General features: G+C 39.8%; 1 protein-coding gene across 5 annotated transcripts in view; it reads right to left on the bottom strand.

The window, feature by feature from the left end:
- The window catches only part of phf21aa (PHD finger protein 21Aa), a 313,224-nt gene that overhangs the window by 18,765 nt on the left and 266,897 nt on the right, over nucleotides 1–27,562 (bottom strand). For all 5 annotated transcript variants that reach the window (XM_087996773.1, XM_043706234.2, XM_043706237.2 and 2 more), the window contains 3 exons: nucleotides 27,014–27,065; nucleotides 22,411–22,490; nucleotides 5,631–5,691 (listed from right to left, as the gene is read on the bottom strand). In XM_087996773.1, coding sequence (XP_087852899.1) covers nucleotides 5,631–5,691; nucleotides 22,411–22,490; nucleotides 27,014–27,065 — 193 coding nt within the window. The remainder of the gene's footprint in view (nucleotides 1–5,630; nucleotides 5,692–22,410; nucleotides 22,491–27,013; nucleotides 27,066–27,562) is intronic.

Raw genomic sequence — 27,562 nt, forward strand, 5'->3', positions numbered from 1 at the left:
TCATAGAGTAATAAAAATTACTACATAACCAGGATCTATTTGGCTCAGCTCTGAAAGAACTGAGACTCCAATCCAAAAGCAGTGTGAAGCACACTGATGCATTTTATAATCCCAAAAGACTTTTAAAGGATCTGCTAGCTGTCTTAAGCAAAGTGGAGGTTGAATGTTCATAGTGTAAGAAGATTGATGTATATGCTATATTTTCTAAATTACTCCACAAAAAAGGTTACTTTATTGAGACCATTAGAATTGATGTACCTTCATTTCATATTTCAGAGGATTTTGACTAAAATAATCCCCAATCACTTCTACCAGCATTTATTTCAGAAGCCCAAATCTCTCATGCATAAAAATCTTTTTAGAAGTGCAGTCTACACTGCATCTCATACTGATGAAAATTAACAGTTCTAAGTTACTACAATAAATTTCACGCAGAGGGAACACCAAGTCAGCAACAACAAAAACAAAACCCTATTGATGATCACTTTTATAGAATAAATAATGGTCATGGGAAGTTAAACTGCTAGGATTGAAAGATGCAGTTATACTTTAGAGTTGAAGATAGACTATTCAGCAAGGCAAAGAATGGGGACATTTGAATGCAATTGATCTTTTGCACTAAATCATAAGGGCATCAGTAATATTTACATTCTATATTCTCATCTACATCACTGCCTAATTGGTAAGGGGAGAGGGAGAGGGAGGGGGTATAAAACTAAATGGAAGAGAATACTTCAATGAAGACAACTGCATCCACTATCAGCCCTTCACTGTAGAATGAGTAGATATATTAGTCCTTCGTTCTACTTCTATAGCCAACACAAATGTCAGACAAAGGAGAAATGAAAATAACGTACTTTGCCTTATGGTAACCTGTCAACTAAGTATCAATAAACATAATGAGTTTGAATGCCATTGGAAAACACATTTCTTTTTTGATTGACAGGTTACAATCTAAGCAACGGAAAGGTGGGGAGGGAGGTGGTGGGATTGAGGCACTGGTAAGGAAAATAAAAGGTAGAAAATAAAACTTTGTAGAATTAAATTTGAAAAGTTCAATTAAAACCATCGTGGAATTTTTATTCTTATGAGTTAGGGATAGAGGCTGACCTTATTGATGCAAAAACAAGCGCAGGCAATAACTTTAATTTTTAATTCATTTGCAGAACATGTGCATTGCTGGCTGACCAGCATTTATTGCCTGTCCCTAGCTGCCCTGGAACTGCGTGGCTTGCTAGGCTTTTTCAGAGGACACCTGAGAGTCAATTGCATTGCTGTAGATCTGGATTCACATGTAGGCCAGACCAGGTGAAGATAGCAGATTTCCTTTCCTGTGAGCCCGATGGGTTTTCTGACAATCAGCAATTAGTTCTTAATTCCAGTTTTTAAAAAAACTGAATTCAGATTCCATTATCGCCCACGGTAGGATTTGAACTTGGGACTCCAGAATATTAGCTGAGTTTCTGTATAATACCACTAGGCTATTGGATCCCCTATCTTGTTTAATGATGGAATAGGCTTGAACAGTCTCTTCCTGTTCTACTCCTTGTGTTCTCAAAACAAGCATTACTATTATGCTTTATCCATTTATATTTCCTTGTGGGGTAGGTTTGTAAAAAATTATTAATTTTGTGTGGGTATATAAATGTTACTCTTGTTCCAAGATTCCCATCTTGAATGACAGCAGGATTCTCAGTTCAAAGAGTATAGGCCAGTGATGAAAGGAAGTCAAATCATATATTAAGAATATCCATTCTCAATGGCAAAAACTCAATATTAAAACAAGCACTAACATTTCAAGTACATAGTAGCATATCTAAAAATTACAGCTTTAACAACTGCGTGACTCCACTTCACATGAATTTCACACTGACTTGATAAATCAAATTATCAAAAGGAATGCATGGGAATGCATTCAAAATTTTTTTTATAATGATGTGCCTTGGAATCAGTTAGGGAAAATGCTAATATAAATATCCCTATTGAAGAAAAGATGTAATCTCATAATACAAAATCCTTTCAGGGAACAGTGAAAACAGCAGGTTACAATCACATCTCATTCCAGAATGACAGATACAGGCTAAAGCTAGAGTATTAAACTCAAATAGCTCTAATTATTATGTTAAAAAGGACGAGTTGGCCAAGATAACTTATGAAATTAGATGAAAAAACTTTGTCAGTAAATAAGTAATGGCAAACATTTAAAGAAACATGCCATAATTCTTCATGATTGCTGAAATTTAGACTGGAAACTCCAAGAAAATAGTGATACCTCTGTGACTAATTAAAAAGGATAAGGATACCATTTAATTAAAAGAAAATTCATACTATTGCCCAAGTAGCACAGTATGTGAATATGGAATGATGCTAAACAAGTTTCCAATGCCTGTCTCCAGCGCAAAAGACAAAACGCATACCAGAAATAGAATGAAAGTGAGGAACACAATAATTACCAGTAAAGAAAAATTGTGGAAAAATTAATGGAATCAAAAGCTAACTAATCCTCTAGACTGATGGCATATATTCCAGGTTTGCAAAAGAGATAGCTGCAGAAATGATGGATGCACTGTTTGCAATCTTCCTAAATTCCATAGATTTTGGAATTTGCACAATGGATTGGAAGGTAGTAATTTTAATAACACTAGTAAACAAATTAGGGAAACAATAAATGCAACAGGCCAGTTAGTCAAAAAAAAAATCAAGAAAATGTCAAAATCCATTTTTAACTAAGTTGCAAGAAAACACTTTGGCGCAAATTTGGTTTTATGAATGGGAAATGGTGTAGAAATATCTATAGTTTTTTTGAGATAGTATCTATCATGGTAGTTAAAGAGGATCTACTAGATGTGGAATAGTTGGATTTTCAAGAGATTTTATAAGCTGCCACACAAAATGGATAAGATAAATATTTATGGAGTTGGGGAAATATAGCCACATGGATGTAGAACTGGTTGAACAAGAGAAGAGACAGTAGCAAAAAAATAGGCAATTTTCAGATTGATGGGGTATTACTCACTGGGTACCACATTAACAAATTCAAGTGATATTCAGGTAAGATAGGTAAGTGGAGTTGAAGTTGAAGATCAGACCAAAAATTTAACTAAAGGCAGAGCAGACATACTTCATATTCAATGTCTTGCATTCATAAGGGGCCAAAGGAATAAGTACGCCTTTTGATTTTTCCTTTTTTTTTCGAAAAACACGGAATGAGTGTGTGGTGGTGGTGGGTGTGCCTGCTGAACTGATTCATTTTGATCGAAATGGTTAATTTTCTTGATCTCACTGTGATTGTGATATTCAAGAAATAGGGTCATAGAGATGTACAGCATGGAAACAGACCTTCTGTCCAAATTGTCCACACTGACCAGATATCCTAAATTAATCTTGTCCCATTTGCCAGCAATTGACCCATATTCTTCTAAACCCTTCCTATATGCATGCAGATGCCTTTTAAATGTTGTAATTGTACCTGTCCCATTTCCTCTGGCAGCTCATTCCATACATGCACTACCCTTTTTGTGAAAAAAGTTGCCCCTTAGGTCCCTTTTAAATCTTTCCCTCTCACTCTAAACTTATGCCCTCTAGTGCTGGACTCCCCGACCCCAAGGAAATGACCTTGTCTATTTATCTTATCCATGCCCCTCATGATTTTATAAACCTCTATAAGGTTACCCTTCAGCCTCCGATGCTCCAAGGAAAACAGCCCCAGCCTATTCAGCCTCTCCCTATAGCTCAAACCATCCAACCTTGGCAACATCCTTGTAAATCTTTTCTGAACCCTTTCAGGTTTCACAACATCCTTCCGATAGGAGGGAGACCAGAATTACACACAATATTCCAAATGTGGCCTAGCCAATGCCCTGTACAGCCACAACATGACCTCCCAACTCCTACACGCAGTGCTCTGACCAATGAGGGAAAGCATTCTAAATTCCTTCTTCACTATCTTATCTACCCGAGCCTCTACTTTCAAGCAACTATGAAACTGTACTCTAAGGTCTCTTTGTTCAGAAACATTATCCAGGACCTTACCATTAAATGTACAAGTCCTGCTAAGAATTGCCTTTCCAAAATGCAGCACCTCACATTTATCTAAATAGAGGACACAGCTTAAAAATACGGGGTAGACCATTTAGGACAGAGATGAGGAGAAACTTCTTCACCCAGAGAGTGGTGGCTGTGTGGAATGCTCTGCCCCAGAGGGCAGTGGAGGCCCAGTCGCTGGATTCATTTAAGAAAGAGTTGGATAGAGCTCTCAAGGATTGTGGAATCAAGGGTTATGGAGATAAGGAAGGAACAGAATTGTGATTACGGATGATCAGCCATGATCATATTGAATGGTGGTGCAGGCTCGAAGAGCAGAATGGCCTACTCCTGCACCTATTGTCTATTGTCTAAATTATACTCCATCTGCCACTCCTCTGCCCATTGGCCCATCTGATCAAGATGGTTGAGTCCTATGTTCAAATGATGCAATCATGAAAAATATTATGCTAATATCATTCTAAAATATCCCAAGCCTCTTACCAATCCACATGCAACACCCAATCACATAAGGGAATATTGAGACAGATGACCAAAAGCAGAGTCAAGGAGGTCAACTTTAAGGAGCATCTTAGAGGAGGGGCGTGAGGTAGAGAAGCACAGAGGTGTAACGAAGTGTTTATGGCCCAGGAGAAGTGCAGTGGTCTTGGAGAGGAGAAGGAAATGACTGATGTAGAGTGGTATTAAGGTATTAAATATATTAAAATTGTGACCTGTGGCATTAGAAGTGGAATATTTGGAAGAGGGCTCAAATTCTTCTAAATTCTGATCAAATCCAAGTTCCCTTTTGGATCATACATAATCATGAACAAACTGAGTATTTTATACCTAGAAATCTCAGGGATAAGTTGCAGTCAAATTGCATTCGCTCTTATAAATGAATCTCTACCCATCATGGAATTTGTTGTTGCAAGTACTTTGTAATAATTATATACTTAGTGTTTACATTATTGTTTAATTAACCATAAGTTGGTATATTAATCTATAAGGAAGGAGATTGAGTCATATGGAGGGAAATTCATTTTTTAGAAACTGTCGTCAAAATCTTGAAAGAAGATGACACAGAAGCTGAAACTAATAATGCACAAGGTGGCCTTTTACATGATGCATTGTACTTGAGATTTCACAAAGTGGTAAACAGTGAACACAAGCTCACATCATGCCATGCTAGCCCATTAACGTGCGCACTTTTAAATAACATGATGATATTCTTTAAATTAATATACAAAATAAACATCACCATCGAAAGTAGAGCAAATGCTGGTGCTGATTGCAGGGCCAAGATAGACAGTGGCTATAACAACTCTTTAGTGGACAAACAGGAAAACATATTCGAAAAAGTGTTTTTCAATAAAATTTGTTTGAAATATTTTGAGGTCTGATGAAACATAAAATTTGACAGATTGTTAAGCTGATTCATGTTTGGTCTATTATGAAACATAAAAACCAGTTTAATTTCTCAACACCAACCAACAGCTATATTTTCCATCGCCTATTACTGCTAATAGAAATTAGAATAAACTGACTGAAGTCAATAATTGAACCTTCAATTTTTTTTTAATCAGAGGTTATTTATGACTTTTTACCTCTTCTCCTTGTCCCAGGTTGCACAGGGCTGTTCAAATAAGTTACTGCAGACTTTTTGCGCTGTTGTACAAATAAAAACAAAAAAAAAAATTTGAGCAAACAACAAAATTAGTAATTTCATGATTTGTGCTTCACATCACCATTGAATTAACATGATATGACCATCTCTTCCTACTACTAATCTCATCACAATCTGTACTTCGGTCTCATTCTGGAATTAGTCACAAAGCAAACCTCAAAGACAACATTTCTTGTAGCCAATAGAAAACATATCAATAATACTGAGCTCAATTACACCCTCCTTCCCTTCAAAATACAAATAGAACCGGAAACTATAATTTGGAAACTTTCTAACAGGAAGGAATGCAATCATAAAGATTCAAAAACTTCATACAGAATACTGTTACTGTACTGTAAGATTCAGCAAGTGAGCTGTTCTTGTACATGCATTATCAGTATATTTAAAATTTTCATTAATGGAACATTATTGGAAGTTATTGTATATTCCAAATTTAGCTTGCAGTGGTTTGTGACCATTTAATTGTCAGCAGAAGTTTTGGAGCTTGCCTTCATGTTCCAGCTAATTGCTGTATGGTTCAAAGTGTTAGCGCAGTCTATGGTAAAGTACCTATTCAAGTTTCCAAGAATCGTAATCAGACATGACACTAAACTTACTGGCAGTGGCTCTCCCCATTCTTCCTCATAGCATCAAGGCTTGAATAAGTTACTAATACCACTGGAACAATATCAACGCTGTCTTAGAAGGATCTTAGTTACCAAACAGGGGGGATTGAAAGAACAAAAACACCCTTACAGACACAAACTTGCAAGATAATCTCAGCTGGGATGGATGGATTTGTTGGCAGAATCCCTGACTCAAGACCGTTCAAATAGGTTCTCCCCTTAGAGCTACTCCAAGGAGCCAATTCACACACGGATCAATGGAAATGATTTAAAGACAGTTTCAAAGTCAGGAGTATCTATTCCATTAATTTCAGCTGCACACAAGCAAATGCCTCAAATTGGACCAAAACAGCTAGGTATAATCAAAAGTGGTGTTAAAACCCTCCAATCAACATTAGTAACCACCAAGAGAAATGGAGAGAGGGGATCTGCTCAAACCAACATTGTAGAAAAGCCAATAAAGCTGGGGTTTTGGAAGTCATCTTGAGATGAAAAGTGAAAAATTTACATTTGTACTTTGATTTCAAATTGGAGGCAGATGAATATGGGTCAGTGCTGCGAAGGTTTTGTTTAGAAGGCCAGAAAGCCAATTTGGAACAGTGGCCTAAATATATCAGTTCCAAAAACTAGGTGGCTGGGAAAACTCTGCAATGTAAGCTATAAAACGTTAATACTCTTGAGTTTATAATAGGCAGAATAAATACATTAAGGAATTTAACTTAGATTTAACTTCAAAACAGAATGTTCTGAGGTTTAGTTTCAAAGAACACAGAGTTCAGTTCAAAGTAGAACAGTTTCTCCTACCAGGAAAATCAAGTCAGTTCCGGTTAATTGGTCACCTCAATATTGGTTTCAAGTCTATGGATTTTTTTTCAAGCCAGTAAAGGGTGAATAGAAAACTTCAAAATGGAAGCACCCAAACAATTTTGACCATTAGAATTGACAGAAGTTCATGCAAGCTGACTTAGAAAGGAATCATAACATTTTCACCACAGTTCAAGAAAATTTTTAATATAAACGGAGATGACAGTAACATTTATCTAATTGAGATTCTGGATTGGTGGGTGGTGTTGGGGGAAAAAAGCTGAAACTTTATCCTGATGTGTTAAGCACAATATTAAGCACCTGCAAAAATTAAAAAAAGAAAATCTATCAGACCATATCTCAGTTTGGGATCTGACTTGTTCAGTATTAGCATCAACTAGGATCATAACAATAGACAACATTGACATCTTAACAACGAAATAGCTGTCTGCAAGAAATACTTGCCCTTAACACAATGGATTGACAATAGGCGGCACGGTGGCACAGTGGTTAGCACTGCTGCCTCACAGCGCCAGAGACCCGGGTTCAATTCCCGCCTCAGGCGACTGACTGTGTGGAGTTTGCATGTTCTCCCCGTGTCTGCGTGGGTTTCCTCCGGGTGCTCCGGTTTCCTCCCACAATCCAAAGATGTGCAGGTCAGGTGAATTGGCCATGCTAAATTGCCCGTAGTGTTAGGTAAAGGGTAAATGTAGGGGTATGGGTGGGTTGCGCTTCGGCGGGTCGGTGTGGACTTGTTGGGCCGAAGGGCCTGTTTCCACACTGTAATGTAATGTAATCTAATCTAGACCCAAGCTTTTGTCGTCGTCGTCTTATATGTTGTTTTCCTATCTTTATTTTCATCATCACTAAACTTAGCTAGAATGCAGGGAGTTTCTTCATCCAATAATATTTCTGGACTTTCAGAAGGCATTTGATAAGATTATAACTACTTAATATTTAATACTCTACTTAATAAGAAATGAGGGCAAGGTTTTTGAGGTAATATCTTAGCATGGTCGAGGACAGGCTAACCAAGAGAAGACAGAGTTGGGATTATAGGGGTATAGTCAGGATGGCAACCTATAACTACTGGAATGCCATGGGTCAGTGCTAGGGACAGAATTAATTACAAGATGTATTAATGACTTAGATGAGGGAAGTGATTGTACTATCAGCAAGTTTGCGGATGACAAAAATATGTGGGAAGGGAAGTGCTGAGGATGACACAGTCTGCGGATAGAAGTAGTTTAAGTTAGCAGATAGAATATAATTTGGGGAAATATGACATTATGCACTTTGACAGCTGGAATAGAGGAACTGAATATCATTTTAATGGAGAAAGCAGAAAGCTACAGCACATTGTGCGTAAATCACAAAATCTAGCATATAAAATTCAGCAGATAATACAGATGCAAATGGAATGTTGGTCTTTATTTCAATGGGCAATGGAAAATAAAAATGGTGTATGCTTGCTGAAAATATACAAGGTACTAGTTACACCACAGGTGGAATACTGTGAACAGTTTATCTGCAGAAAGATCAGTGCAGTAACATAAGTAACTTCTATTTAATTCGTCACCTGCAAGATTCTCTTCAGAGTTGCCACTGCCAAATTTCTAAAAATAGACTTCTTAAAAGGATACTGCAAAGTTCACAATGCTCCAAGCTGAAGAATGTCTCACACTGATTGGACATCTCCAATGCAAAGGTATGTCATTTGGCTAAAATAAATTACCCAAGCCGCTTTCCAAAAAATCGATGAACCAAGTGGCCTTTGTTCTAAATTGTGCAGTTTATCTTGATACTTACTGGTATGTAGTGTCACTTGGAATAATCAGAAGCTCTATTTAGAAGATTATAATCAGCTGATTAGTGATAGACCTTGGCAAAAGTGAGTCTGCAAACCTATGGTTAACCTAGCTAGGGTATATAGCAGGGCAAAGGCAAGTGCTGCCAAAGAACAAGCTCTAGTGAAGTTCCCTGCACCTAAAACTAACAAAGAAATTGAGATTTTTGGGGATGAGAGATTTCTCCTGGAAATCCGTACCAAACCTCAGCAGTGGAATGGCTCCACCAACAGATTTACTACAAAACAAAGTCAAGGCAGTGTGATCGGGGCAATGTCAAGCAGCTGAGAGGCAGAAAAGAATGATCAATGAACCAGTGTTGGCTGCTCAATGTCACAAAACCCTTCTTAGTAGCAACCAATGTTAGCAATTTGGTAGGTGCAGTCGTTACAAAAAAAAATGAGATGAACATCGAGAAGCCAGTCAAATACCTTCTTAACAAGCTAAATCGCCATCGAAAGAACACTCTACAGTGAAAAATAAAACCCTCCAATTGTTACTGATTCTTAAATATTTTGATATATATGTCTGAAACAGCTGCAGGGAAATGCTGGCATATTAAAGAAACATACTTGATGGAAATTTATATGACCTGTAGTTCTAAATTAGATACAACTGTTGATAACTGGATAAAATGGACAAATTTGTTGTAGTCAGTGGAGTTGTAGGACTGAAGAAAGGGACAGTGTATTACTCCAATGTCAGATAGAAAATTTTCTCTTAAAATTCTCTTCTACAAGACAGACATACCCCAGCTTCTTCAATGTATCCAAGTAACTGAACTACCCCAGTCCTGGAACAATTCTCTTTGATTCTTTCTAAACCCTAAAACTTCCACTTCATTCCAAAGTGCAGTGCACTATTTTGAGGACTAAATGTGTTTGCATTTTCACTATCTCTATTATGGTGTTAGTTTCATTATTCCAGTAAAAATGAACAAGCCTACAATGTTAGAAGAAATCTTTTCATCTGCTAATAATTAAAATATGAACTCCCCGAAAAGCAACTGATGTAACATTGATCAATTGTTAAGAAGCTAGATAGATTGAATAATTTAACTGGTTAAGGATGGAACCAAAAGGTTTTAGAGATGAATATAATGTGGGATGATTCATCACAGGGCAACAAAGGCTCAAAATTGATAGTCAATTTGAGAGTGGTAGATAATCAGATTTCATTTCAATTGGAGAAAAGGATTAAAAGAATCAAGTGTTATTCGAATATCTTTGAGAATAAGGGACGTATATAACTAACTAATCTAATAAAATTAAGCATTCCGAAGAAAAGTCATGGGGAACTCAAAACGTTTAACTAATTCTCTCTCCACAGTTGCCTGCCAGACCTGTAGAGTTTCTCCATCAGTTCCTGTTTTTACTTCAGATACCAGCATCTGCCATTTTTGCTTTTATTACATTTTGAACTTTCTTTCAGGTTAAATTTGTAGGATAGAGTTTATGTATCTCACTGACTGCACAGGTTATAGTGGCTAAGAAAAGGTTTTTTAAAAACATGAGAAATTAATGAGATTAGAGGCTGACAAATCCCCAAGGAAGTGGCCCAAGAAATATTGGATACAATGGTAGATGTCTTCCAAAATGTTATACTCTCTGGAGCAGTTCCTACAAATTAACTGGAAGCAAATGCAACCCCACTATTTAAAAATAGGAGAAAAAACACCGAGAATTACAGACCAGTTAGCCCAACATCACTTTTGGGAAGAACACTAAAGCCTGTTGCAAAATATGATAACATTTGAAAACACTAAAAGCATTAACAGAATTAGACATTCAGCATGATGAAAGGAAATAAGACTTAACTAATCTAGAGTTTTTTTGGAAGGTGTAATGAGTGCAATAGATAAGGGAGAATTACAAGAGGATTGGAGTTCAGAATTAGAGGAATCTTATTGTAGTTTTTACAGTCTTGGTAAGGCCGCACTTGGAATATTGCGTGCGATATGGTCTCACTACCCAACAAAGGATATACACATCATTGAGAGATTGTCGTAATGGCCCACTAGTCTGGTATGGGGATGGTAGGACTGTCCTATGAGGAGAGATTGCCCAACCAGGTTTGTACTCACTAGAGTTTAAAATAATGGAAGGGGATAAAATTGAAATGTATAAAATTCTAATGGGGCTAGACTGACAAGATAAAAGATGTTTTCCCTGGTTGGTAAAATCTAACACAAGAGGTCTCTCAGTTTCAAGATATGCAATAGGCCAACCTGTGGAATTGGCAACCATAGAAGGCTGTGGAGGCTGGGTCTGAGTATATTCAAGAAACAGTGTGACAATTTGTTAGATGTTAAAGACATCAAGAAATGGAGAGAAAGGATGAATGTGATGTTTAGAGGATCAGCCATGATCATGTAGTAAGGTAGAGCAGGTTCAAATAATCTATTCGTAGTCTTTATGTATTAAAAAAAGCTCACTCCCTCCTTCTGAAGATCAGTTAGGGATGAGTGTTATGATCTCAGCTGATGGTAGTACCAGACAAGTCACATCCCAAATAGAAGCCTGAGGTTTGACAAATCATATTTTCATCCGCTCTGGTTTAAAGCAATGGTCTCTCACTGAAACATAAGCATGCAATGCTGCAGATTTTGCTTTAACAATACAAAAGAAGCAAACAAATTGAAGATAGAGTCATATAGCATGGAAACAGTCCCTTCAGTGCAACTTGTCCATGCTGACCAGTTATCATAAACTGAACAACTCTCATTTGCCTGCATTTGGCCCATATCTTTCTAAATCTTTCCTATTCATGTACCTGTCCAAATGTCTTATAAGTGTTGCAATTATACCTGCCTCTACCTCTCTTACTCCTCTGCCTCCAATGCACCAGGGAAAAAAGTCCCAGTCCCTCCTTATAACTTTAACTTTCCAATCCCAGGCATGATCCTTGCAAATCTTTTCTGTACCCTTTTTAGTTTAAGAACATTCCTTCTAAAGCAAAGTGACAAGAATTGAACAAGTATTCTAAAAGGGGCCTCATCAATGTTTTATACAACTGCATCATCACGTTGTCCCAATGCCTATATTCAATCGACTGACCAATGAAGGCAGGCAGGCCAAACACCTACTTCATCACTCTGTCTACCTGCAATGCCACTTTCAAGGAACAAACCTATACCCCTAGATCCTTTTGTTCAACAGCACACCCAAAGTCCCTACCATTAACTGTGTAAGTCCTGTCCTTGCTCTTCCAACCAAACTGCAACATTTCACATTCATCTAAATTAAACTCCATCAGCCACTTCTCAGCCCACTAGCCCATCTGATCATGATCTCATTGTACTCTTTGACAGCCTTCTTCATTCTCACTGTACCACCAATCTTGGCATCATCTGCAAACTTACTAACCATACCTCCTAAATTCTCATCCAAATCGTCGATGTAAATGACAAACACTGATCAGAGGGGCACACCTTTGATCAAAGGCCTCCAGTCCGAAATAACAATCCTCTGCCACCATCCTCTATCTTCTACCATCAAGCCACTTTTGTAACCAATTGGCTCTCTCTCCCTGCAACCCATGTAATCTAACCTTGATAACCAGTCTACAGAACGAACCAAACTATGTATTTATAAGACAAATGAAACTTTTTTAAACCTACTGTAGTAGTATAACCCCATTATACTGCACAACATTCCTTGATAAATTGCAAAAAAAAAAATCATTTTTTTGTATAGTACCCAAAACACACCCAAATATTCAAAACATCATTTGTACCTAACATCTCAGTATGTTTAAAGTCACAGAGTTCAACTTCTAGACTTGAAATTCAGACAGCTTCTTTTCCTGGAGGTTTACACACTTGCTTACATGTACTCAGCTTTAAATAACCTTTTCAGGATTTAATCCAACATTTCTGATCCGAGACTCACGCTAACTCTTCACTCGGGTAAACCTTGTTTACTATATATATTCCCCATCCCAGGAGCACTTTTCTACGCAGCCACCCTATTTCCAAGGACGTCGCAGGACTGAGTTAAAAATCACACAACATAAGGTTATAGTCCAACAGGTTTATTTAGAAGTACAAGCTTTCGGAGCGTTCCTCCTTAATCAGGAAGCTAGTGGGGCAGGATCATAGGACATAATTTATAGTAAAAGATCAAAGGGGTCATAGTACTGATGCAATGAACTGAACAAACCTAGATTGCTGTTAAGTCTTTCATCACTTAGAATGAGAATGCAGGTTTCAATAGATTAGTATGTAAATCCCAGAACTTCATTCAAGTCACAGTCCCAAGATAACCATATGGTTTTACTTTAAAAAAAAAAGGGACATCTTAGCTCAGACAATACATTCAAGATGTGAGGTTAGTGTCTGTCTGTATCCCAATTTTGAGTCAGACTGATTCTATTTCCAAAGTAGGAATTTATTAAACGCCACATGGACTGACTGCTGACAGATTGTGCGCTTTTTGAATAAAATAGAATATATCTACAAATGCACATTCACCCCACAGACTAGTGTGTGCAAGTGCGTGTATGAGGAAGAGAGAGAGTGTGAGACTGCACGCTTGATAGAGTGTGCACCTGAACGTGATGGAGTATGTGCCTGTGAGATGGTATGCACGAGTGAGAGTCGGAGAGAGAGCACGTGTGTATGAGAGAGGATCTGAGAGAGTGTGATCGTGTGTAAACTTGTGTGTCAGTGTGTATAGTATAGTGGGGTCACCTGTAATGTGACATGAACCCAGGATCCCAGGCCATCCTCATGGGTACTGAACTTGGCTATCAGCCTCTGCTCGGCAAGTCTGCGTTGTAGCACATCCTGAAGTTCGCCTTGGAGGATGGTCACCCAAGATCCAAGGCTAAATATCCTTGACCGCTGAAGTGTTCCCCTACTCGGAGGGAACATCCCAGTCTGATGTTTGTTATGCGGTGTTCATTCAAACTTGTTGTAGCATCTGCTTGGTCTCGCCAAAATACCCTTGGAGCATCCTTGCCTGCAGAGTATGAGATAGACAAGGATAGCCGAGTCACATGAGTATCTGCCATGCAAGTGGTGGGGTGTGTCCCCACATGTAATAGCAGTATCCACGTTGACACTCTGACACGTCTTGCAGTGGTTGCCAAGACAGGGTTGTACAGTGTTGTGATCTATGTTGTCCTGAAGGCTGGGCAATTTGCTGCGAACAATGGTCTATTTAAGGTTTGGTAGGTGTTTAAAGGTAAGAAGTGAAGGCATAGGGAAGATCTTGGCAAGGTGCTCATCCTCACTGAAAATTCGGTACATGCTGCGAAGAACACTGCATAGTTTCCCTGTTCCAGGGAAGTACTGGACGATGTCGGTTGCATCCAGTGTGTGTCTCCTGAGGAGGTCTCTATGGCTTCTCACAATGGCATGTTGGAACTGACGATCGATAAGTTGAGCACCGTATCCTTCAGCACTTCAGGTGCCCATCGTGCTGCCCCTCATCTGAACAGATCCTGTGTATGCGTAGGGCTTGTCTATAGGGGACGGCTGTTTTAATGTGTTTAGAGTGGGAGCTAGAGAAGTGCAGCGTCATGAGATTATCCATGGGGTGTGCAGAGTGAGGTACTGAGGTGCCTGTCCTTGATGGAGATGAGTGTGCCTAAGAATGAGACCAGTTTTAAAGAGTAGTCCATGGTGACTCCTCAGGAGACAGACACAGGGATACACCCTTCGTCATCCAGTACTTCCTGGGAGTGGAAAAACTACGCCATGTTCTTTGCAGCCCGCAACACATTATCAGTGAGGATGAGCACCTCACCAAGATCTCCCCTACACCTTCAATTCTTGTCTTTAAACAACTGCCAAACCTTAAACACACCATTGTTTGCAACAAACTGCCCAGACTTCAGGACATCAACTACAACACCATACAACCCAGTCATAGCAACTACTGCAAGATGTGTCAGAGTGTCGACATGGATTACTACCATTACACATGGGGACACTCACCACTTAGGTGCGTGTCAGGTACTCATGTGACTCAGCCAACGTTGCCTATGTCGTATGCTGCAGGCAAGGATGCAGTGAAGCATGATATATTGGCAAGACAAAGCAGATGCCACTACAATGGATGAATGGACACTGCACAATATTCGCCAGACAGGGGATGTTAGCTCCGAGTTGGGGGATGCTTCAGCAGTCAAGAGCATTCTGCCTCGGATCTTCGGGTGACTTCCCTTCAAGGCAGACTTCGGGATACGCAACAACACAGTCACCGAGCAGAGGTTGACAGCAATGTTCGATACCCATGAGGATGACGTCAACCAGGATCTTGGGTTCATGCCACACTACAGGTGACCCCACTACACTATCACACATACACATGTACACAATCTCACACACATACGCACACCCTCTCACAGGCATATACTCCATCACACTATCAAGCATGCACACACACTCTTCCTCACACACACACACGCATGCACACAAGTCTTTGGGGTGAATTTGTATGTGAGCATACTTTTTATTTTTTTCAAAACACACACACAATTTGTAGGCACTCAGTCCATGTGATTTTATAGATTCCTACTTTGGAAGTACACCTAGTCTGACTCAAGGTTGGGATTCAGACAGACACTAACCTCACACCTTTAATGCATTGCTTGAGCTGAGATGTCACTTTTATTTTAAGAAACACTTGTTATCTTAGGACTGTGACTTGAAGTAAGTTCTGGAATTAACATATTAATTAACCAAAACCTGCATCCCCATTATAAGTGATTAACAGCAATCTAGGTTTATTCAAGACATTGCATCAGTTGCATAACACTTTGATCTTTTTGTATAAATTCTGTGTCCTATGTTCCTGCCCCACCGGCTACCTAACAGAGGAGCAGCACTCGGAAAGCTTGTAGCTCTAAATAAACCGGTTTGACTATAACCATATGTTGTGAGATTTTTAACTTTGTCTATCCCGGTCCAACACCAGCACCTCTACATCACGATTCACAGGACTGGTCCACACAAAATCAAAAAAAACTTGAATTCTTTTCTCAGCTGATGGTGCTTCCCTTAAAACAAGCAAGTTCCAAAGCTCCCTCAAAAACCGTGAAGTCCCATTATATACCATGCTGGGTTGCAAACAATGTAACCTTTTAAGAATGCCACGAGTAATGCACAAAACCGATTAATTCTAAAGTAAGGTCTCAAACTGTTCGCAAAAGAAACACTGTCTATACAAAGACTTACAAATTAATTACTAAATTCAAATACAAGGAATGTTGGCATTGCTGGCTCATTCCTAGAGGTGGTGGTGGTGAGCCATCTTCTTGAATAACTGCAGTCCATGTGCTGCAGATAGACTCTCAATGCCATTAGGGAGCTCTGGGATTTTGACCCCATGACACTGAAGGAACAAGTTTCCAAGTGAGGTGGTGAGTGGTTTAGAGGGGACCTTGCATGTGGTGGTGTTTCCATGTATTTGTTACCCTTGTCCTTCTAGATGGAGTTTTCAATGAGTTTCAAAGAAGCTGCCCGTCAAGCCTTAGTGAATTTTTGCACTGCATCTTGAGGATGATACACACAGTTACCATTGACTGTTGATGGTAGAGGGAGTGAATATTTGTGGTGACAATCAAGCAAGCTTCTTTGTTCAGTATGGTGTTAAACTTGAACGATGTTTGATATGCACTCATCCAGGCTAGAATGGATTATTCCATCACACTTCTGATTTGTAGAGGATCAGCAGCCAGGCCTTGGGGAGTCAGGAGGCTTCATACATATTGCAGGGTTCTGAGCCTCTGAGCTACTCTTCTATCCACTGTATTTATACGATACATTCAATCCAGTTTCTGGTCAAATGAAAGAATACCAATGAATGTCAAGTTTAGATTGTTGCATACTGGAGATGGTCATTGCTACTTTTTAGCCCAACTCTGGATATTGTCCAGGTTTTGTTGCATTTGGAAATGGTCTGTTTCAGTATCGGAGGAGTTGCAAATGGTCAACATTGTGCATTCAGCAAGCATTCCCACTTCTGTTCTTAATGATGGAAGCAAGGTCATTAATGAAGCAGCTGAAGATGTTTGGGTCTAGGACACTGCCCTGAGGAACTCCTGCAGAGTAACCCTGGAAATGAGGTGACTGATCTTCAACAACCAAAGCCATCTTCCTTTCTACCAATCAGAAGAGAGTTTTGTTGACTCTCAGTGACTCCAGTTTTGCTAAGACTCCTAGATGCCTCACTCAGTCAAATTAAGGACAGTTATTCTCACTTCATGCTTGGAATTCATTGGTTTTGTCCATGTTTGAACCAAGGCTGTAACGAGGTCAAGAGCTGAGTGGCCTTGGCAGAAACCAAACTGGGTATTGCTGAGCAGGTGCTGCTCGATACCACTGCAGATAAACACTTTCCATCACTTTACTGATGATAGGAGTGGACTGATGAGATAGTAATTTGTTGGGTTGGATTTGTTCTGTTTTCTTGTGCATAGGATGCAAGTGTTCAGGGCCGATATCTTTTGCATCCAGCACATCTAGCTATATTTTGATAGCAATAGCTGAAGACAGGCATCTATGACATTGGGGATTTCTGGAGGAGGCCGAAGTTGGATCACTCAGTCCTTCTCCTCCAGTAAGTTAATTAGCTGCCCTCCATCATTCATGACAGGATGTGGCAGGACTACGTAGCTTAGATCAGATCTGTTGATTGTGTATTCATTTAGCTCTGTCTATCATTTCCTGCTCATGCTGTTTGACACATTAAGTAGCCCTGTTTTGTAGCTTCGCCAGGTTAACATTCTTAGGTTTTCCTAGTCCTGCTCTTGACATGGCTCCTGCACGCTCTACTAATCCAGGGATGATCCTCTGTCTTGATGCTACTGGCAGCGTGCCAGGCCACGAGGTTGCAGGTTGTATTGGAGTATGGTTCTACTACTCCTTATGGGCCATGGTACCTCATGGATGCCCAATCCTGAGTTAATAAGTCTGTTCAATGTCTCCAATTTTACATGCAATGGTGCCACACAACACAAGGTATTTGCAGTGTGAAGGGGGGATTTTGTCTCTATAAGGACTGTGTGGTAGTCACTCTTACTAAGACTATCATGGACAGATCCATCTGAGACAGTCATATTGGTGAGGATGATGTCAAGAACATTGTTTCTTCTTATTGGTTGCCTCATCACCTGCTGCAGGCCCAATACTGCAGCACTGTAGGTTAGGAATCCACCAGCTCGACCAGTAGTACTGCTGCCAAGTCACTCTTGGTGCTGGACATGGAAATATCCTATCCAGCATACATTCTCCACCCATGCTATCCTCAGTGCTTCCTCCAAATGGTGTTCAACATGGAGAAGTACTGATTTATTAACCGAGATGGAGATACTTTGTAATTTGCAGGAGGTTTTCTTGCTGATGTTTAACAGGTTGTCATGAGACTTTGTGGGATCTACAGTCCATATCGAAGATTCCCAGGGCAACTCCTTTATGACTGTATCCTCCTCAGTGACCACCTCTGCTAGGTCTGTCCTGCCAATGAGAAAGGACATATGCTGCGATAGCAATGAAAAAATTTGGGATGTTATCTGCAAGGTATGATTCCATGAGTGTGAATATGTCAGGCCATTGCTCAATTCTCACACTGTTCCCAGTGTCTAGGTCAATACCAGATATGTATCCAGTTTCATTCCTTTCCTGAGACTTTCTGGCAATTGTTACAGTGGATTGCAAGGCCATTTAAGAAGGCAGTTCAGAGTCAACCACATTGCTTACAGCCTGGAGTCACGTGTAGATTAGGCCAAGAAAGAACAGCAGTTTCCTTCCATGAAGGACATTAGTGAATCACATGGACTTTTCAACAATGGTGACATGGTCATTAGACTTTCAATTAGACTTTTCATTGAATTCAAATTCCACAACTTGCTGTGATATAATTCATACCTGGTTCCCCAGAAAATTAGCTGGACCTCTAAATTAATAGTCTACTTATAATATCACTAGGCCAATGCCTAGCAATTCAAAATCCAGAAACCCAAACTCACAACATAAAACACTTAAAAAAATGTTAAATTAATACATAGGACAGTTCTCATCGCATTCTGGTATAGGGTAATTAGGAAGGACAAGAAAATAGGAAAAGGTGGAGGAATAGCTCGGCTAATGAATTATCATATTAATGCAATACAGAAGGATGACCTATGTTCAGGAAATCAGGATGTAGAAGTAGAGAGGAGCTGACCAGACAGCAAGATAGACTAGGCCTATGTAACGAGATATGTTTAATTAGTGACTTCGGTATAGGCAACCCTCCGACAGTGCTATCATAATTTAACATTCACTGGAGGATGATCATCTGTGGTCAACAGAAGAATTAAAGATAGTGAACTTAATGAGAAAGAATATAATTATATTCTAGGTCAGAAGATTGTACAGAATATTAAGAAATAAGAATGACTAAAAGCATTACTAAGAAGGGAAAGTGAATGCTCTATTGCCAAGCTTCTGATGACACAAATAGGTTGTGAGCAAAGTGTTGAAGATGCAGAGGGATATAGACAGTTTAAGTTAGTGAACAAAAACTTAGATGAAATAAGACGACATGCACTTTAGTAGGAAGAGTAAAGTAGCTAAATCTTATTTAAATGGTGAAAGATTGCAGAAAGCTACAAAACAGAGGGATTTGGGAGTCTTCATTTAAGATTCAGAAGAAAGCTAGGATCCAAGTTCACTGGGCCCTTTAGGAAGTTATACCATCATTCGAGGTGGTCCAGAGAAGGTTCGCTAGGCTGTTCAGTATCATGGATCTGCGGTCATTCAATACAGGAGAATGACAGGAGACATGATCAAAGCATACAGGATTCTTAGGAGACTTGATAAGGGTAGATGCAGAAAGATCGTCTCCCTTTGAGAGAATGTTCAGGATCAGAGGTTACAATCTCAGAGTATGAGGACGCCCTATTTGAGAGAGGGGTGAAGAGGAATTTCCTTCTGGATAGCAAATCTGTAGAACTCTTTCCCAATGAGGATGGTTTAGGATGGGTCGATAAGTACATTCAAGGCTGAGATAGACAAATTTTTTTACTGGTAAGGGAACCAAGGATTACTGGGAAAAGGCAGGAAAGTGAAGTTGAGGATTGTCAAATTAACCATGATTTCAGTGAATGATGGAGCAGAGTCAATAGGCTGAATGGCCGACTTCTGCTCCGACATCTTATGGTCTTCAGGGACAAAGAATACGAGAGAGAGAAATCTAGAAAATACAAAGATAGATTTTTTTTTAAAATCCAAGTTAACAAGGTGAAACGTAGTCCTATAGAAAGTGAGCCTCGGGAATTAATGATGGAAAATAAGGATATGGTGGATGATTTGTATAGTATTTTACATTGGATTTCACCATAGAGGCAAAGCCAGATATAACAAAAAACAGAAGGGAGAGAGAAACTCAAGAAAATTACAAACACCAGGTACTTAGCAACTTGTTGGATATACATGCTGACAAGTTCCCAGAAGCTGATAGGATCTTAAAATAAGTGGCTAGTGAATTAACGAAGATGACAGCAGAGTAGGGAAGCAAGGCTATGACTAGTCTTTCACCTTTTTTTCTTCTTTTTACTTTTGCTTATTTCCTTTTGTTTTCTTTTCTTTAAATCTGGACAGTGGCGAGTAAAGGAGGCATCCGACAGCAGTGGTGCAATGTCAGGAAGAGCTGGACATGGCTCCACCCCAGCCTGGGATCTCCTGTCAAGCGAGGAACAGATTCTAGGCTGACTCCCTTGGCCTGGACTCGAGACTTCAGGTCCGCAACTATGCCTGGGGTCTTGAAGGAGCGAAAACATTGGTGAAAGGGATAGCTGGACGGTAGATTGGCAGCAGCGTCTGGAGCAGCAGTGTCAGAGGGGGAACAGACGGCTTCTCCCAGTCCAGCAATGAGGTGGCTTCCAGTGGTGCACATGGCAATCTCGGCCTGGCATGGCTGTCTTTTTCAGTGGTGGTTTCCAGCCAAGTAATCTAGTGGCAGAGAATGGCAGTCTCACCCTGGCTGAGTCTTCAGGGTATTCCAATATTCCTTAAATCAGCTTTCCCTGAACCCAGTAACCATTAACTAAATTGTAATGAACTTTGTCTTAATTTTATTTTTTTATTACTATGTATGACTTGTGTCATTAAAATAGGTACCATGGTGAGGTGACTTATGAAACTTTTCTCTGTATTTTTCATGTAAAAGTACACATGACAACAAATTTTTATTCTATTCTGGACAGTTGATGCACTTGTTCCAATTTTGCGAATTTATCTTGATTCATGGAAGATTCCATTGGATTAGAGAATAGGAAATATAATTTGTTAAATCAAGAAGGAAGGATGACAGAAAACTTATGCCAGTTAGTTCAATATCTGGCATAAAGAAACATTATCAGCTATTAAAGGCACTAAGCAGAGCACTTGGAAATTCAAGGTAATCAGGCAGCTGCAACATGATTTTGTGAAGAGGTCCTGTTGAACCAAATTATTAGACTTCTTTGAAGAATAACATGTTTTGTGAATATAGGGGAAATGATGGACATACTGTACTTGGATTTCCAGAACACATTTGATAAGGTGTCACGTCAAAGGCAATTGTGGAAAATAAAAGGTATATGACATGAATAAAAGATTGGCTTTCTAACAGAAAATAGAACAGGCATAAAAATGGATGCTTTTCAGATTGACAAGACATGAGTGATGTGCCGCAGGGATCAGCACTGGTGCCTCAACCTTTTACAATTTATGCAAATGACTTAGATGAAGGGACCAAAGGTATGACAACAAAAATAGGAAAGCAAGATGCGAAGAGGACAAACATCTGGGAAGTAGATTATCATGTGGAAAAGTGTACTAATGTCCATTTTGGCCGGAAGAATAAAAAAAACAAATAACTCAAGGTTAGTATGCAGATTATAGTGAGTAATTTGTTAAGCTAATATAATGTTATTGTTTATTGCAAAGGAGAACGTATACAAAATTAGGGGTTATTTTTAATTATATAGAGCATGGTGAAACTACATCTGAAGTAATGTATATAGTATTCTTGTTCTTATTTAAGGGAGGATGTAAATATGCTCGATAATTGGGTGGGTTGTCTTATGAGGGAAGTTGAACAGGTTAGCCTTGTAAATGCTGGAGTTTAGAAGAGTAAAGGTTTACTTTACTGAAACAAACACTCTTGGTAGGGTGGTGGTAGAATGGACTTTGGTCTTGCATATAAAGTCATTGTTTAAAATTAAGGGGCTACCCATTTCAGAGGAGAACTTCAAATTTGCTGACACTATCTTCTTTAAAAGGGTTCCAAATAATTCTTTGAAATATTTTTAAAGCAGAGTGGATAGGTTCTTGGTGAAGAGTTATCAGAGGTAGGTGGGAATGTGGAGTCGAGATTACAATCAGATCAGCCATGACCATATTAAATGGTAGAGCAGACTTGAACAGCCAAACAGTCCACTCCTGCTTTTAACCCATGTTCCTATGTAGTACCTCTGGTTCAAAGATTGCTCCACTGTACACTGGATTTGCTGTTGTTCGTCGTTTCCTTTCTTGCCTCTTGCTTTGGATCTCTGTTTAAAATCAAAAATGTTATACAGATCAAGCTTCAAGATTACTTGCATATCAATGCATTTACTGTATTTTTGTTTCTACTGCCTGACCTCCTCAAATTTCACACAGTGACGAAACGCATGTCAGGAGGGGTGGGGAGTGGAATGAGCGCCCACGTGACAGGGAGGGAGACATTATTATCCAGAGCCTCACTTCTCATACTGGCCATGCAGAACCTCTTCTTCCAGTTCTACCGTCATCATTAGAGCACAACAATTGGATCATTGCTGTCCCACTACAAGTTCTTCTCCAGACCAGACCTGAAATCCTGAGAGCTGGCAACACATTCCCCAGACTCTCACTCTTTGTTACAGAGAACAGTGTAAATCTACACTGTCTCTTACGACCACTACATTTGGCTTTTTAGCTCCCTGTACCACAATGCCATAGTCTTTAGCTCATTTATCTCACAGCCCTCACTCTCATCCAAACTGAGAAAATCTCAAACCTATTGGACAAGTGCACATGCTGACACTCCTGCAATACTGTCCTCTGAAACCTCTCACCTTCTTTATCTGGAATCACACCCCATCCTGTCTGATGTCTGACCCTGTCAGAAAACTTAAGAGGTGTGACTGCCTCTAGGTACAGTGAATCTGGGTAATAACAGGGCTTCCAGACTCAGGGAGGAACATGCAGGTGGTGACGTTCCCATATATCTGCTGCGCTTGTCCTTCTAGGTGGTAGAGGTTATGGCTAGTAAGGTGCTTTTAAGAGCCTTACAGTTACTGCAGTGCATCCTTTAGATGGCACATACGGCTGCCATTTTTTAAATACTCCTGGGATGTGGGTTCTACCATTCAGTATGGGATTTGGGGCAGCATTTATTGCCCGCTTCTAGATGTCCTTGAGAAGCTGATGGGGAGCTGTCTTCTTGAACTGCTGCAGTCCATTTGCTTTAAGTAGACCCATGTGCCCTAATGCAGTCAGCTCTACAATGTTGACCTAGTGACAGTGAAGGAACAGCATTTTATTTCCAATTCAGAACAGTGAGTGATTTGGAAGGGAACCTATAGATGGTGACTCTCCCATGTTACTGCTGCTTGTCCTTCGAGACAGAAATTATTGAGTTTGGAAGGTTTCTAAGGAGCATTGATGAATTTCTGCCATTTTGTAGATAGTAGCAGCCATGTGCACTGAGTGTCGGTGGTGGAGGGAGTGGATGTTTGTGGTTGCAGTGCCAATGAAGTGGACTGCTTTGTCCTGGACAGCATCAAGCTTAAGTGGTGTTGGATCTGAACTCATCTAGGCAAGTGGGGAGCATTCCATCACATTCCTGACTTGAGCCTCAAAGATGGTGGTCAGGCTTTGGGGAAACAGGTGGCGAATTCTTCGTTATGACATTGCTAGCCTCTGATCTGCTCTGGCAGGCACTACTTATACGGAGTTCAATTCAGCTTCTGATCAACCGTAATCCCCAGGATGTTCATACAAGTAATTCAGTGAATGTAAAGCTGCTAAATGTCAAGGGTCAGTAGTTAGATTGCTTAGCATTGGAGACAGTCCTTGCTTCCTATTTGCTTGGTCACTTATGCTGGAGTACAATTCTGCTGCTGAAGATGGCCCAGAGCACTTCATGAATCCCAATCTTCAGTGGCTAGATACATTTGAAGTCTGTCCCATTTAACAACTGCATGGTGGCACAGAGGTTAGCACTGCTGTCTCACCTTGCCAGGAAATCAGGTTCCAATCTAGCTTTGGGTGACTGTGTAGAGTTTGCACATGTCTGTGAGCGTTTCCTCTCACACTCTGGCTTCCTCCCACAGTCCAAAGATGTATAGGCGAGGAGGATTGGCCATGCTGAAAATTGTCCGTAGTGTTCAGGGATGCGTTGGCTTGGTGGATTAGCCATAGTAAATATGGAATTATGGGATATGGTAGGGGTCAGGTTAGGATACTCTTCAGAGGGTCACTGTGGACTCAATGGGCAAATTACCTCCTTCTGCACTGTATGGATTCTATGAAACATGGTGATAGTACCACACAACACAATATAAGGTAGTGTCAGTGTGAAGGCAGAACTTTGTCCCCTCAGCAGTGTGCGGTGGTCACTCTTACCAATAGTGTCGCAGACAGATGTATTTGCAGCAGGCAGATTGGTGAAGATGAAGTCAGGTACATTTTTCCCTTCCTACTGGTTTTCTCACTAATGTCCTTTAGAACTCAGCGAGCTCAATTAGTAGCGCTGCTGCCAAGCCATTCTTGGTGGTGGATATTTAAATTTCCCCATCCAGAGTACATTCCGTGCCCTTGGCACCCTCAAAGCTTCCTTCAAGGATCGTCCAACTCAGGGCAGCAGGGAGTTATCAGCTGAGGGAAGATGATACATGGCAATCAGCAGAAGGTGTCCTTGCCCATGTTTGACGTTATGCCATGAGATGCAATCGAATTTTGATTCAATGTTGAATACTCCCAAGGCAACTCCCACCTGATAGCAGTCCATGGTACCATCATCTCTGCTAGGCCTGTCCTGGTTAGACATATCCAGTGATGCTGATGGTTATGTTTGGAACATTGTAAGGTATGATTCCATGAGTATAACTAAATAAGGCTATTATTGGACTAATCTATCAGACAGTTTTCCAATTTTGGCATTAGTCTCCAGATGTTGGTAAAGAGAACTCTGCAAGGTCAGCAGGGTTGTGTGACAAGTTGGAGAGAGTGGCAGAGTTAATTTTCTCCTGCTTTTGTAAGACATAGACCTCAGAGTTTTAACTGTGAGAAAGCTTGGCTAACAGCACAACTAGTTCATAAATAAATCTTCGGTAACAGTGCTCAAATGTTATTAGGACCCAGAGTCTTTGCAGTATCCTGTGCCTTCAGCTGTCTGTTGATCTGTTCCAAATAAAATTTGCTGAAGACTGGCAACTGTGATACTGGGAACCTCAGGGGAGGATAAAATGGATCATCCACTTGCCTCTTCTGATTGAAATTATTTAAGATACTTCACTTTCTCTTTACCACTGATGTGTTGGGCATCTTAAAAGTGGTGATATTTGTGCAACCAGCTCCTCCAATGAGCTGTCTAGTTGTTCCTTACCATTCATGACTGCATGTGCCAGGATTGTAGGGCTTAAATCTGTTCTGTCAATTGTGGAATAACTCAGCTGTTTATTGCATGCCATTCACACTGGCCTGTAAGTAATTCTGCGACGTGGCAGTATAGCAAATAAAGGATGTCTACGATAAGGTGGTGAACTTCCGGAATGACAACACGAGATTAGCCCAAATTGTAGATGCTGATCATGCAGCCAGGCCAACAGAGTGTACAGGCCACACTTGCCCAAAATCAGAGGCAAGCCTAGAATGATGGCTACAAATAGTCTTACCCACATCATACTTAAAAATACAGAAAGACACATTTTTAACAGATGAAACTGGACAGTTTTATCATGTTTACCAGATTGCTCTTTGATGTTTCAAGATGAAATGTGTAATGGGTGAAAAGGGAAAGGAGGAACATATCACTGCTGCTATGATTTGTGCCAACATGGATGCCACTTAAAAATAAGAAATTGTTGCTCCTTGTGCAGAAAACTCCAAGCCATATAGCTTTGTGAATGTCAAAATGCTAACCATACAGTACAAGTTTAATAAAATTGTCTGAATGACCTGCACAATTTTTAAGATATGGATCAAGAAATTGGAAAAACTATTAAATGAATAAAGGAAAATTGTCATCTTTATTAACCCTGAAGAGTCTAATGAATGATCACCCACCCGCTTCCCTGGCTGAAGCTGCAAGCTCCAAGAAATATTCTGGTATTTTGCAGTACTGGTCATTCTGCTACAACACATTTTGTCAACACAAATTCACTTTAACATGATTGACAAATAGAGATGCTGTTTCTAAAGCATGACCTTTTGAAATGTGCGGTGATTAAAGCACAATTGCATCGCCAACACTAAGTTGCTATTTGGATTGTATGATTCTTGTAAAGCGTGGGGTCGCACAGGAACATGACTAGCGCACGATAGAAGTAATGACTGTACAGCACAAAAACACAGAAAACCAGTCTGACTGCATTGATGACATGAGGACTCATCCAAAGACACCCACTAAGATTAATTAGATTACTGAGAAATCATTAATTAAGGATTATAAAGAAACATTACTGATCCCCATAGCTAACTCTCAGCATTTGCAATGCTTTTTAATGCTCAAGGTCAGATCATTCGAAGGTGTGAACATGTTGAACTAGAAAATGATTTTTCTCATACTTACTGTATCACTGTTTTCATTTCTTTAAATGTACATTGCAGTTGTATGCAAATCAGGCTATTCAGGGACTTTCTTAGCTATCTTAGGGCTCTACTTATCACAAAATTGTGGGCAGGGCTCTTATGATTCAACTTACTGAGATTTTACTAAATCTAAATGTCAGTTGGACATGTTCAAATCTTCTCTTGGGAGTGACATGGAAATGATACATGCAAACAAAATTGCAAAATGCTCAAAAAGGGACAAAAACTAATTTCTTACCTTCAAGGTGATCGTGTGTAACCAATCCCAGAGAAACCATGAAAGCAACTTTCTGTACAAAAAAAAATGATAGCACCTAATTAAAACAGTGTTATTAATATATACTGTTCAATAAGAGTTTCTGTCTTAATTTTCATTAGTTTCTGTTGAAGGGTACACAATTTCTAACAAATTAATATAATCCAGTTGGATGGGTCTGCTTGAGCCTGGTTCCATTCTTATCAATCTGATCATAGTCAGTGTACCATCTGAAATGCCTTCTCTTCACACTCCCATGCCTTTAACCCCAATGTCTCTCAAGAATCTACCCATAGCTCTCTCAGTTTCTCATCTACATGCTGCTTCTTAATATCGTCTAAACAGATACTACTACTTTTCAGAGGTAGCACTCTGCCCTAGCTCCCCACTACCTATCTCAACTCTTCCAATAATAAGACTACTCATCCAACAGAGTACAGGATGAACAAAAATGTTCTCCAATTAAATATTGGAAAAGAATAACCCTGTTGTTTTCAATCCATATCCAAACTTCTGTCCTGAGCTAACAAC

Source organism: Chiloscyllium plagiosum, unplaced genomic scaffold (genome assembly GCF_037043375.1).
Source record: "Chiloscyllium plagiosum isolate Xiang-an unplaced genomic scaffold, Cpla_swu_hap1 HiC_scaffold_18, whole genome shotgun sequence".
NCBI lineage: Eukaryota > Metazoa > Chordata > Chondrichthyes > Orectolobiformes > Hemiscylliidae > Chiloscyllium > Chiloscyllium plagiosum.